At 35.4% G+C, this 14,269-nt stretch overlaps 2 protein-coding genes across 2 annotated transcripts in view; both read left to right on the forward strand.

The window, feature by feature from the left end:
* Positions 1-1,327, forward strand: part of LOC107001858 (probable protein phosphatase 2C 65) — a 7,608-nt gene extending 6,281 nt beyond the window's left edge. Inside the window, exon 5 of the mRNA XM_015199817.2 lies at positions 481-1,327. Within this exon, the coding sequence (XP_015055303.1) occupies positions 481-897 (417 nt within the window). The 3' untranslated portion in view covers positions 898-1,327. The remainder of the gene's footprint in view (positions 1-480) is intronic.
* Positions 1,328-10,279: 8,952 nt separating this feature from the next.
* On the forward strand, positions 10,280-13,934 carry LOC107001590. The gene is made up of 9 exons (XM_027912082.1): positions 10,280-10,391; positions 10,489-10,670; positions 10,990-11,520; positions 11,612-11,689; positions 12,058-12,370; positions 12,457-12,656; positions 12,793-12,869; positions 13,439-13,626; positions 13,720-13,934. Exons 1-9 carry the CDS (start codon positions 10,280-10,282, stop codon positions 13,920-13,922), a joined length of 1,884 nt encoding a protein of 627 aa, XP_027767883.1. The 3' UTR covers positions 13,923-13,934.
* The last annotated feature ends 335 nt before the right edge of the window (positions 13,935-14,269 follow it).

A 14,269-nucleotide genomic window follows, 5' to 3' on the forward strand; every position in this document is an offset into this window, starting at 1 on the left:
CCGGCCCGACCCATTACTGAAACCCTAGGTTAACTATTTGGTTTTCCTATAAATATGATCCTTGTATTTGTAATTCAAAAAAGTAGCACAAGTGAAATAAAAATCCTCCTGTTACAGTCGTGGAGTAGGGAAACCGAACCACGTTAAATTCTTGTGTGTCCCGTTTGTGTTCCGTTTCTCTTTTCTCTAGATTATTTGTGTGTGTTGTGTGTTTAATTCCCAACATATAGTAGTATCACTAAACTGCTCCCTCAAATGCCAAAATGGAATTGACATCAACGTCTCACGAGGAAGCTTCGGATTACACATTTTGCCAACAATAGAGGACTAGAGGTGGATCTATAATTTAGAGTAAATGAGTTCATACTAGTCGCAGTCTAATATTTAAAACATAACATTTTTTTCTTGCATAATGCATATAATTCGAGTAAAAAGATTTAAAAGGCAGCTAATGCACATTGTCTTGTTTTTGGTGTATAGTTGTGGGATGTTTTAAGCAACAATGAAGTGATCCGGATAGTAGCTTCAGCAAGGAAACGATCTATTGCAGCAAGACTCGTGGTGCATCATGCAGTTCGAGCCTGGAAATACAAGTACCCGTGTGCCAAGGTAGATGATTGTGCTGTTGTATGTTTGTTCTTGAAACGCCAGAAGCCTCTGCTAACGAAATCGTTGTCAGAAGTAACCGAGCTGAGCTTAAATTACTCAGAGATAGCAACCAGCAAAAACTGCTCACCAAACTCCAAGATAGATGATGGTCTTGATACACTGCTAAATTATCAAGTCAAGGAAGTAAAAGATCCAAATGTTGCAACTGGACTTAATGATGATCATAAAAAGAGTTCTTCGAGACATGCTCGTTACCTTAGCAGAAGAAAATCTACAGTGAATTTTTGAGTCCATTGTAATGAAGCAGTAATGAGTAAAATTGAAAAGGAAAAAAAAGTTGTAAGCTACAAATTTGAATGAAATACGTGTATGTATTTTGGTTTGTATAGTAGTAAAAAAAAAAGATGACAAAATCAGGAATTGACACCTTGAAGAGTTGAAAAATGTTATTGTTACTTGCTATATAATCTAGCTAATTAACTAGAAAGGAACATGACATTGTGATGAATCATGATAACAGCTCGGGTTGAAGATCGGGGGAAGTTTAAAAGATGAGGAAACCTAGCCGCTTCTGGTCAGGGTGAGGATAAGTTTTTGCTTCTTCACAAACTTATCCCCACAAATCCGACCTTGTAAGGCTAGTGCTTGGTGTTCGTTTATTCTATCATGTTCAGATTGACGACTAATATTAAAGTAACTAGTGAAATAGTTGTCATAACATTATGTTTTCTTCAATGGCTAATAGATTGATTGATCAATATTGTTCTACTATTTCTTTATGTCATATATTAATAACAAATTGATTGCACCTATAATTGAAATGTAAATCAAACCTTTTTCTTATAATAACCGTGAAATATTACTATACCAATAAAATAAAATTAATACATCGACAATTATAACTATCTTTTAGGAAGAATGTCAAGAGTTAGAAATTAAAAAAGCGCGATCTTAGCTAGAAATATTCCATGGTGATGTATGCATTCCCCTCATCATCCTTGTGAGCTGCAAATCAGTTATTCAAAATTGTACACTTGTAAGAAAATTTCTCATGCTATCTGCATTCTCTAATCTCCACTATATTTTACAACAACATAGCAAAAAAATACATTTTTTTCTCTTTTATTTTTATGGTTTTTAAGATTATTCTTTTAGTTGCCAAAAACAACTAAAACTAGAGGCATATCATATCATATATTATTATAAGTGGGAAGGTTTTGAGGTCAAAGTTGGATTACTAAAATGCCCTTCACTTTTTTATTAAATTAGAAAATGTCATTTAAAAAATTGGAAAATTAAATGAATAATGATAGCAAAACAGTTTTTTTTTTGATCTTTAATTATTGATCCTTTGAGTTTCTGCAGTTAAACTCATTCCAATCGAACTTAATGCTTTAACTAAATTCAATAGTTAAGATTGAAGATAGATAGTCATAATCTCCTTGATTACAATCCAAAAACGTTTCATGTCATATTTTTCTTAGTTATTGTTGATCAATGTTTATATAATTTTCTCCACCTTTTCATATTCTTTACATTACAAAACTCTATATAGGTATACAATAAGTTTTCTTTCTCTCATCTTTCATTCATTCTCATTCTGCTAGAGATTCTTTTTTTCCAGGTATATCTATCCTTTTTTATATATGTATGTGTGGTTTAAGCCTCAATCTTAGTATGTTTAGCGATATAGTGTTTGATGAAAACGAAATTATTTTTTTTAAATTAGAACTATTTATCCCAATTTTTTAAATTAATCTTTTGGTTCATATAATTAATTTTCATCTTATGGAAACAAAGATCAAAAGATATTCGAAAATGAGAATAATGTTCGTCAATTTTTTCTATTTTCATTTTAAAAAATACTATTGTATATTTTTTTAAAAAAGAATGTAATTCATATAAGCACAAAAAAAAAAGATTCTTATATTTGTGATTTCAGCAATAACTAGAATTGCATTTATTTCTTCTTCATGTCTTTGCTACTTTCGTCAAAGATTTTTACATCCGTTTATTATTTTTTTCGAGTAGAAATTCATTGTAAACTACTTCAATAAATAAGTTATTTGATCTGGAAAAATAATTAGCTATTCAAAGACATATTCATACCATTAGAGATTAAATCATAACTAAAATTGTTAATTTTTGCATTTCTTATTATATAATTGAACTTTATAAAGAAATATTTAAAATAAAAATATTAAAGGACAAACGTGCAACGCACGTTTCAGATACTAGTTATAAAATAAAAGAGAGACCCCAAAAAGGTAAAAAAGATAAAAAGAATTTACTAATCATTGTTAAGACGTTGCACTTTTCACTAGCTAGCCAAATGGTTAAGTTATGGTGGGTGCTTCAATTTTCAAATGTAATTTTGTTAAGGTATATCGTAACGTTTTACAAGATGGTCAAATAGTTCCATTTTACACATGAAAAAATAAGATATATTTCACATAGAGTACAATTCTTACCTCTCACATAGGGATTAATAGTATTTTTGATTCCTCAGTTGTTACTAAATTTTGATTTTTAGTCCCTATAGTATGTCTCTCACATTAGGATTAATAGTATTTTTGATCCCTCAGTTGTTACTAAATTTTGATTTTTAGTCCCTATAGTATGTCACTAACGACATTTTAACCTTCAATGTGAATACTGAATTGTGCACTTTAATTCCATTATTTGTGAATATTCACAAATATAAAATAATTATTAATTGTTGAACTACTTAATTATCCATGCATTATGTCAATTTTACATGGTTACACCAATATTTAACGACAATATAGTGCGTATATATAGTCAAATATAACATATTTTCTACATACAGGGATTAATAACATTCATTTAAAGTGATTAAAGAATAAATACATTGATATATCACAAGGACTTAAAGGAGAATTTATCAATTACTTCGCGATCAAAAGTGTTGTTATCCCCTCAAATCATGTAGGTTTGGATGATTTATCTAAAAGGAAAATATTTATTCACATTTTGTTATGGCTGGGAGTCGAATTTCATCAATAATGAATTAGGTTAGAAATGTTGAGAATCTCATTAATTGAAAATCACATCGTTGATCGATCGCCAATATTTTTTGTTCAAATTTTTTATGGACGTCCGTTAAGACGTTATCTATGGAGTCAGTTAGCCCGACGGCCAAAATGGTCCATTTTGTAGGTCAAACGAGCCCCAAAGCAGGTAAACCCTTCATTTTGCCGATTTTCGTGTGTTATAGTCCATGATCTTTTTTGGTGATCCATAATTTCGACGTCTTTTTTGCTCAAGTTGTTGTGGACGTCCATTATGACATTAGCTATGGAGTCAGTTGGCCCTCACGGCCAAAACGACTCATTTTGAAGGTCAAACGAGCCACGAAATAGGAAAACCCACCATTTTTTTGATTTTCGTGTGCTACAGTCCATAGATTTTTAGTGATCCAGAATTTCGATGTCTTTTTTGCCCAAATTTTTTGTGGTCGTCCGTTAAGACGTTATCTATGTAGCCAGTTGCCCTAACGGCCAAAACGACCAATTTTCACTGTCAACAAGCCCCGAAGCAGGTAAACCCCATTTTGCCAATTTTCATTAGGGGTGGGCATAAACACCGGAAAACCGAAACACCGAACCGAACCGAAATTTCGGTTCCGGTATTTCGGTTTTCGATTCGGTATTCGGTTTAATTTTTTGTATTTTCGATATTTCGGTTCGGTTTTCGGTACATATTACTTTGGAATTCGGTATTTCGGTTTAAACCGAAATATTATATTATAATTTATAAATTATATTATATTTAATAATTATTAATATTAAATAAATTTTTTAAAAAAAATAAGAAACCCTAAGTCCCTAATACCCTATCATTTTGATTTTTGACTCTTCCTCACTCCCTCATCCTCTCCTCTTCAGCACTTCAACAACTCTTCTTCCTCTTCTTTTCTCCTCTCCTCTTCAGCAGTTCAAGTTGTTCAACAACTCTTCTTCCTCTTCTTTTCTCCTCTTCCTCTTCTACTCCAGCCGGCGTCCACCGTCCACCAGCAGCAGCGCCGCCAGCCGTCGTCCGCAGCAGCAGCCAGCCGCCCAGCAAAGCAGCAGCAGCAGCCGCCCAGCACAGCAGGCAGCGCCGCAGCAGCAGCAGCAGCCGCCCAGCACAGCAGCAGCAGCAGCCAGCCGCCAGCGACAGCAGCAGCCAGCTGCCCGCGACAGCAGCAACCAGCCCATTAAAAAACCGAACCGAATTAATAAAAACCGAACCGAATTAACAAAAACCGAACCGAATCGAAATATTTCGGTTCGGTTTTCGGTACGCAATTTACAAAAACCGAAAAAACCGAAAAAAAAAATCGAACCGAACCGAAATACCGAATGCCCACCCCTTCTTGATTAGGAAACCTTTTTTACTTTTTTCCCCGGGCATGAAATAGAATACAGATCAAATATTGGTGCAAAGCACCATTTATGTTCTTTTATGTTATAAGTAAAATATTTAATAGTAATAAATTGAGAGAGGCAAGGTACAAGTCATGCATTAAATATAATAATAATTATTATAAGAATATAAATGTCTCTCTTATCCCCTATTTTAATTAATTTGAAATCATATAATTCATTGTGTGTTCTTGAGATCTTTTTAGTGCTCTTTGCAATATACTTCAAAATCCATCAATCCGATTGAAGAGAATAATTTTGAAATTGATGCTTAAATATGAGACCTACGTATATATGACCACCTAATGGTTGTGATGAAAAGGTAGGATTCTAAAGTAATTTTTTTATTAAAATATTGTTTGACCTATAATAAAAAAATNCAGCCAGCCGCCCGCGACAGCAGCAGCCAGCCGCCGGCGACAGCAGCAGGCAGCAGCCAGGTGCAGGCCCATTAAAAAACCAAAATAAAAAATCGAACCGAATTAATAAAACCGAACCGAATTAACAAAAACCGAACCGAATCGAAATATTTCGGTTCGGTATTCGATACGCAATTTACAAAAACCGAAAACCGAAAAAAAAAACCCGAACCGAACCGAAATACCGAATGCCCACCCCTAATTTTCATATACTACAGTGCATGAATTTTTGGTGATTTGAAATTTCGACGTCATTTTTGCTCAATTTTTTTGTGGATGTCCGTTAAGACGTTATAAATGGAGTCAGTTGACCCTGACAGCCAAAACGGCTCATTCAGAAGGTCAAATGAGCCCCGGAGCAGGTAAATCCTTCAATTTACCGATTTTTGTGTGTTATAGCCCACGATCTTTTTTGGTGATCTAGAATTCCGATGTCTTTTTTGTCCAAATTTTTTATGGACGTCCGTTAAGACGTTAGCTATGGACCCAGTTATCCAAAACGGACGCACAATCCATTTTGAAGTCAAACGAGCCCCCGAGCAGGTAAATCCCCCTATTTTATCAATTTCCGTGTGCTATACTACATGAATTTTTTGTGATCTGAAATTCCGACATTATTTTTGCCTAAATTATTCGTAGACGTCTGTTATAACGTTATATATGGAGCCAGTTGGGCCTGACGGACAAAACAGATCTATTTGAAGCTCAAACGAGCACAGAGCAGGAAAATCTCTTATTTTGCCGATTTTCATGTGCTATAGTCCATAATTTTTTTTGTGATCAAGAATTCTGACGTCTTATTTATCCAATTTTTTCTGAACGTCCGTTAAGACGTATCTATAGAGCTAGTTGGTCCTGACAGCCAAAACGACCCATTTTGAAGGTCAAACGAGTCTCGTAGCACGTAAATCCCCTATTTTTCTGATTTTCGTGTGCAATAATCTATCAATTTTTGGTGATCCAGAATTTTGACGTCGCCCAACTTTTTATGGACGGCCGTTAAGACATTAGATATAGAGCCAGTTAGCCCTCACGACCAATACAACCCATTTTCAAGGTCAAACGAGCCCGAAGTAGATAAACCCCATTTTGCCAATTTTCGTGTACTAGTCTATGGATTTTTGGTGACCCCGAATTTCGATATTATTTCTACCCAAATTTTTCGTGGACGTCCGTTAAGACGTTATTTATGGAGCTAGTGGGCCTAGGCGGCCGAGACGACCCATTTTGAAGGTCAAACGAGCCCGGAGCAGGTAAGCCCCTCATTTTGTCGATTTTCTTGTGCTATAGTCCACGATCTTTGTTGGTGATCAGAATTCTGTCGTCTTTTTTTGTCCAAATTTTTGGAGACATCCATTAAGACGTTACTTATAGAGCAGTAGGCCCTGACGGCCAAACAACCCATTTTGAAAGGTCAACGAACCCAGGAGCAGATAAACCCCCTAATTTGTCAATTTTCATGTGATATAGTACATGAATTTTCGGTGATCCAGCATTTTCACATTTTTTTGCCCAAATGTTTCGTGGACATCTGTTAAGACGTTAGCCATGGAGTTAGTTGACCCCGACAGCCAGAATGACCTATTTTCAAGGTCAAACAAGGTCCAAAACAAGTAAACCCTATTTTCCCAATTTTTGTGTACTATAGTTCGTGAAATTTTGGTTATCTAGAATTTTGACGTCATTTTTGTCTAAATTTTTCGTAGACGTCCGTTAAGACATTGTCTATGGATTCAGTTGGCCCTGATGGCTAAAACGACCCATTTAGAAGGTCAAACAAGCCCCATTTCAGGTAATCCTTATTTGTCGATTTTCGTGTTCAAAGTCCACAATCATTTTGGTGATTTAGAGTTTTGACGTCTTTTTTGCCCAAATTTTTTTTGAACGTCCGCTAAGACGTTAGCTATGGATCCAGTTGGTTCTGACGGCCAAAATTACCCATAATGTATATCAAACGAGCCTCAAGCAGGTAAACTCTTTATTATACTATGCATTATAGTCCATGAATTTTTGGTGATCTAGAATTCTGACGTCTTTTTGGCTCAATTTTTTCGTAGACGTCTTTTAAGACATAAGTTATGGATCCAGTTGGACCTGACAGCCAAAACGGCTCATTTTAGAGGTCAAACGAGCCCCGAAGAAGGTAAACCCTCAATTTTATCGATTTTTGTGTGTTATAGTCAATGGATTTTCGGTGATTCAGAATTTCGGTATTTTTTTGCCCAAAAATTTCATGGACGTCTGTTAAGACGTTAGCTATGAATCCAATTGCTTTGACGGTAAAAACGATCCATTTTAAAGGTCAAACGAGCCGCGAAGCAGGTAAATCCTATTTTACTGATTTTTGTGTACTATATACTTCATGTATTTTTAATGATTTAGAATTTCGACATCTATTTTGCCAAATTTTTTTGTGAATGTCTGTTAAGACGTAATCTATTGAGTCAGGTGGTCTTGACGGCCAAAACAACCCATTTTGAAGGTCAAACGAGCTTCAAAGCAAGCAAACCCTTAATTTTATCAATTTTTGTGTACTATAGTCCATAATCTTTTTTAGTGATCCTGAATTCTAACTTTTTTTGCTCAAATTTTTCGTGGACGTCCTTTAAGATGTTAGCTATGAAGCCAGTTGTCCCTGAAGTCTTAAACATCCCATTTTCAATGTTAAACGAGCCCCGAAATAGGTGAACTCCATTTTACCAATTTTCGTATACTATAGTCTATATATTTTTGGTGATCCAAAATTATGACGTTATTTTTGCTCATATTTTTCGTGGACGTCAGTTAAGACATTATCTATGGGCCAGTTGACCCTGATGGCCAAAACGATCTATTTTGAAGGTCAAACGAGTCTCGAAGCAGTTAAACCCCTATTTTGCCAATTTTCGTGTGCTTAGTCCATAATTTTTTCGGTGATCCAGAATTTTGATGTCTTTTTTGCCCAAATTTTTGTGGACATTTGTTAAGACGTTAGTTATGGAGCCAGTTGGTCATGACAGCCAAAATGACCCATTTTGAAGGTCAAATGAGCCCCGGAGTAGGTAAATCCTACATTTAGCCAATTTTTGTGTGGTATAATCCATGGATTTTTGGTGATCCAGAATTACGACGTCTTTTTTGCCCAAATTTTTTGTGGACGTCTATTTAGATGTTAGTTATGGAGCCAGTTGGCCCTGATGGCTAAAACGGTGCATTATCAAGGTCAAATGAGCTCCAAAGCAGGTAAATCCTATTTTGTCAATTTTCGTGTATAATAGTCCACAGATTTTTGGTGATTCAGAATTTCAATGTCATTTTTGCTCAAAATTTTTGTGGAGGTCCATTAAAGCGTTACCTATGGAACCAGTTAGCCCCAATGGCAAAAACTGCCCATTTTGAATATCAAACGATCTTCGCAGCAGGTAACCCCCTTATTTTATCGATTTTCATGTGCTATAGTTCACGATTTTTTTGGTGATCCAGAATTCCAATGTCTTTCTTGCCTAAATTTTTTGTGGATGTTCGTTAAGACGTTAGTATGGAGCTAGTTGACCCTGACGGCTAAAACGACCCATTTTGAATGTCAAAAAAGCTCCGGAGTAGGTAAATCCCCCACTTTGCCGATTTTCGTGTGCTATAGTTCATGGAATTTTGGTGATTCAAAATTATGACGTCTTTTTTGCCCAATTTTTTCGTGGACGTCCGTTAAGACGTTAGCTATGGAGCCAGTTGACCTTGATAGCCAAAACGACTCATTTTCAAGGTCAAACTAGCCAGAAGCAGGTAAAGCCCATTTTGTCCATTTTCGTGGACGTTGTAAAGACGTTACCTATGGAGCCAGTTATAATTTTAATTATTATAATTGAATTCTAGAAATACCAAACCAAATATCGAATGTCCATCCTAAAAATCCCATGTCATATCATATGTTTACTTACCATATGTTAGTATCCTCTAAGCATATCATAGCTAATTGATCTAACTGAATTCACCAAGAACTCAAAGTTGAAATTTTGACTATTTATTTAGTTTTAGGGTGTGTTTGGCATAGAAGAAAGTATTCGCAATTAAATAAAAAGAAAAATCATTTAAATTTTGAAATTTAAAATAATCAAATAAATTTGAATTCTTAAAAGTAAATTCCATATAATATCAAAATGTGAAATATAATCGTAGAATATTTTAGGATATTTTCAAAATAAATGAAATATCACATAAGAAAGTTTAAAAGAAAAAAGAGGGTACAGTTGGTCAGTTGGGTGTGTTAGTTTGTTCCATTAAGTACTTGGTAGTGAAATTTCGCGCCTCTTTTAGTTAAAAGTGAAAACTCTCAGGTAATTTTCCTTTTCTTCTCCAGTTCTCATTGTAAATTCGCTTTCGATGTAATTGAACTTCGATTTTTATAGGTATATTTGGTTCAGATAACTGTCTGATCATAATTTGGTAGCAACAATACTCTCTTGTTGAGCAAGGAAATCATACATTACGTCGATTTTTGCTACTGTGACTGTCTTGCTATGTTATAAATCCTTGGATTTAAGCATTTGATGTGATTCCTCTGTACTTTTTACTGAGCGATTTTAGTCTATGTGAAAGTTTTTCCTTGTTTGATTTTGGTATTTAAGTCTTCGGATTTTGATTCATTTCTATCTGTATCATATGCATTTAGTTGTTGATGTGAATTTGGACATGCTTTGTTGGAATTTATATTTGAGGTCTCGTTGGTACTAATTGTTTTGATGGTTTAATTCCCGTGCTTTGGTGTTGTTTGATTATAGTAGTAGCTCTATTTTTTCGTTTACAGTTCTGATGATGATTTAGTTCTGTTCATATGGATTTTTCAGGATGTGGGAAAAGAAAAGAACCTTTAGAAATCTGCCAAGAGATCAACTAGGCGGTGTTATATTTGGGTGCAAGAATGATACAATAAGAGAGTGTCTCGAAAAGCAACTAGTAGGTCAGTTATTCGTCCCTAATATATTGTCCTTTTATAAAAAAAAAAAATTAGGACAATGCCTCGTTGTTAATTATATACATTTTGAAATCTTTGACAGGTTTGCCTAGCGCACACTTTATATATGTGAAAAATGTAAATCCTGGTTTGCCAGTGTTCTTGTTCAACTACAACGATAAGAAGCTCCATGGAATCTTTGAGGCTGCAAGCTCTGGTCAAATGCAAATCAATCCATATGCTTGGAAAAAAGATGGTGATGAAAGAACACGATTTCCTGCACAGGTTTCATATCATTGTTTTCTTTTTGGCTTTATCTGCTTATGTTGATGCATGCCTTGTTGGCAAAAGATATGAACGACTACTCGAATAAGATGTTAACAGAGAGAAACTTGATCTTTTTCTATTACTTCAGAAGACAACGCTAAAAGTCTTTAAATAGAACTTGGAAAGAAACAAAGCCTATAGATTATTCTAGTAAACAGGAAACATAACTAAAAGTACTGCCACTAACAGCATTATATCTTTGAATCAGTCAACTAACACATCGGTGTTATATTATAGGAAGGATTATTCTACTGAAACTTCACTTTTTCTTTTGAAGGTTCAGATACGTGTCCGTCTGCATTGTGTACCACTGCCAGAAGATATGTTTAGACCAATAATTAAGGATAACTATTTTGAGCAGCATCATTTCTGGTTTGAGCTAGATCATACTCAATCTAGTAAATTGATCTCACAACTTTCATCTCTTGCATATGCTCCGAGTAGCACCACACATTATTCAGCACTTCGGAGAAGTATAATCCAAACTTCACCTGCAAATAACAAGATAGCAGAAAATAGATGTTCTGAACCACAAAACTTGAAAAATAAGGCATCCAGTTCCATTGATTCTCAAGCTGCATTGGATGAGAAGAATTTTATATATATGAAACTTAAAGAAATAGCTCTTAATCGTGAACGCTCAGTGCTCTCCAGAAACAGGCATGCAGAGGAAAACACCAATGAAAGGATAAGTTATAATGATGTAAGCATTGATCAAGCAGGTTTTGTGGAACCACAGCCTCCTGGAGAAGAGAAGAATGAAGAAGGCGATTGTGACTTGGCTAGTTATCCTCCTTTTGTAGCTCAGGTTCATCATCTTCTTGTAATACGTGCCAATTTTCGTCAACCATTTTCGCTCTAGATGTTCTTATATGACTTCAATATCTCTGTTGGTGCAGCTGCTGAAAGAAGTGAAAGAACTGAATGCGTTTAAGGAACAGCACACCCAAAAAGTGACTGGCCTGGAGAAGAAGCTGGTAAACCTTTTCTCTGTATAATCTTGGTCGTATGGTGACATATATATTCTATGCTAAAACCACTTAAGGAGCTTGAGATTCTGCTTCTTCTTTAAAGTAGATGAAATCATGATAATAAGCTATAGAGTTTCAAGATGATATTACAAAAAAAATGCTAGTATGATTACTAAAAGAGGAAATAATATGATTATTATCATATAATTTCGGATATGTAACCTGACAGGGAAAAGTATTATTGAACATTAGTTGCTATTTACTATACAAAGAGTTGAACATCAGTGATAGTTGATGATTGTATCCTTACGCCGATTTCAAGGATTTCAATAATTTTCCCCTTTTTAATTTCCTTGTCTTCACATGGAATTCAGGCTAATGCACAAGAAGAAATTAACCTGCTAAAAGGTAGATGTTTGATGTTGGAGTCCACAAATCCCACTTGTACACATGATAGTGAAAATGTGGTTGAGTCAGACGATATATTGCGTGATGAGTCAATCATCCTAGCTGGAGGATCAGATGGTAATAACTGGCTATCGGCCTTGGACTTGTACTCACTTTTGAGTGATGTTTTAAAGCCACTTAAACCAATGACTTCATTTTGGTCGTATTTTGCAGTTGTAAATCTGAGTAGAGAAGTTTATGTATTTGGTGGAAAATTTAAGAAGTTGTGGGACGATACAGGTAATGCCAGTAGTCCCTCCCTTCACATACCTTCCTCCCCCTTTCTCTTTAGTTGCTGATACTAATGCCACTCGATTCTTGTGAAGTTGCATCATATAACCCAGCCAATGATATGTGGACTCTGCATCCTCATTTGAAAAAGAGAAACAGTAACTTATCTGGAGCTACTTTGAAGGACAAGATATTTACAATGGGTGGTGGAAATGGAACTGAATACTTTGCAGAAGTTGAAATGTATGATCCTCAAGTAGGTCGATGGATTCCTTCACGATCCATGTGGCAGAAGGTTAATTATATTCCTTGCTTACACTTCGATAGTGATATTTTGGAAGGGACAAAAAGCATATGAACAACTTTAGACTTACTTGTTCAAAGTGCTCATATAATCTCTCCTCTGACATGATTGTCTACCATTCATGCAGCAATTTTCTCTTGCAGCAACAGAACTCAATGGTGCATTATATGCTGTTGGTGGATTTGATGGAGACAAATATTTGGCGTAAGTTATTACTGAATTGCTGTTTTCTAATTTCTTTATAATGTATGCCCCAAATGTGCTTGACATTTGGGCTTCATTACCTGAGAAATGAGAGTTGCTTGTAGTTTTCCAAACCGCTGTCTTTTTTAGTGCTAAAGTTGTTCTGATAGAAATCTGCAACTTCTTTTATTTCATTCAATCGGAAGATTATCTTCACATGTGAAAGTAGTTGAGTCTTGTTTTTCAGTTTTCTGCTTTGTTTCTCCTGTAGCATCTTTCTTATTAGCTATCACCTCAGGACTGCTGAAAGGTTTGACCCCAGAGAACATGCTTGGACAAAAATTGAGAGTATGAGCACAAAAAGACCATCTTACGCGTTGGTTCCTTTGGGGGGAAAGTTGTATGTTGACCTCTTCTTGCTTCTTTGGATTCTATATCTTTGGTCCTGTGTTATGTCTTCCAGAGTAGGAGATGTGTATTGTCTGAAGAATCACTTGGGGGGGGGGGGAGAGGGGCGAGGGAGGAATGGTCCATGACATGTCGCATTTTTCTTCTTGTTATTCACTTTTAGCTTCATGGTTTCTCTTTAGACATGCACTTGGTGGCTCTGATGGGTCTCAAATGATGTCAAGCGTTGAGATATATGATCCCCATCAGGGAACATGGATGATTGGGGAACCAATGAACTACTCAAGGGGTTATGTAACTGCTGCTGCTCTAAAGGAGTCCATTTATGTCATTGGAGGGGCTCAATCTGATAATGAAGTACTAGACACGGGTACATAATATTATTTATTTTATTGTCTTGCTATGTGTAGCTTCCATTACATATGTGGTTCCATTTATCAATACTCCTCTTTGTGATTGCAGATTGAATGTTACAAGGAAGGCACAGGTTGGGAAAAGGTGCTTGTCCTCTGCTATAGTTTTGGAGGAAGATTGAAATCTGCATTCTTAAGTACTCAAGCTCTCTCTTCTTATGGGCACCCTTTGTTCAATATCTGTTGTTTTGCTCTAATGAATAGACTAACAAATATCTGTTGTTTCGCTCTAATGAATAGACTTAATGCTTGAAAGCATTTTAAACATTCCGTGAACTTTTCTTTGTATAAGAAAACAGAAAATGGTCAAGCTTATAGCCAATGCATGGTATAGCTTTGCGGTAGTACTGTCCCTGCCGCATCTTTCTAAGGCAAAACTTGTTCACAATACTTTATTGTTTTTTCATTAGTAAACTTGTTGTCTATCATAAAATCAGGGTAAGGCATTGAGTTTTAGGAGGTTTTTGATGATCATTTCTATCCGCTTATAATCACAGAACATCAAACGTAAAAAAGCTTCCAAAATGTTGAACGATATATATTTACCATTGTATCAATGCTGATTTGAGAAACTCGGAGTTTGCATGAGCCATTGTGGTG

This window comes from Solanum pennellii, chromosome 10 (genome assembly GCF_001406875.1).
Source record: "Solanum pennellii chromosome 10, SPENNV200".
Lineage (NCBI taxonomy): Eukaryota > Viridiplantae > Streptophyta > Magnoliopsida > Solanales > Solanaceae > Solanum > Solanum pennellii.

Excerpts from the sequence above, each read along its gene's own strand:
- LOC107001590 (XM_027912082.1), top strand. The coding sequence starts at position 10,280 with ATGTGGGAAAAGAAAAGAACCTTTAGAAATCTGCCAAGAGATCAACTA. Across the intron at positions 11,521-11,611 it reads ATCCTCCTTTTGTAGCTCAG|CTGCTGAAAGAAGTGAAAGA; the intron begins GTTCATCATCTT and ends CTGTTGGTGCAG. Across the intron at positions 11,690-12,057 it reads CTGGCCTGGAGAAGAAGCTG|GCTAATGCACAAGAAGAAAT; the intron begins GTAAACCTTTTC and ends CATGGAATTCAG.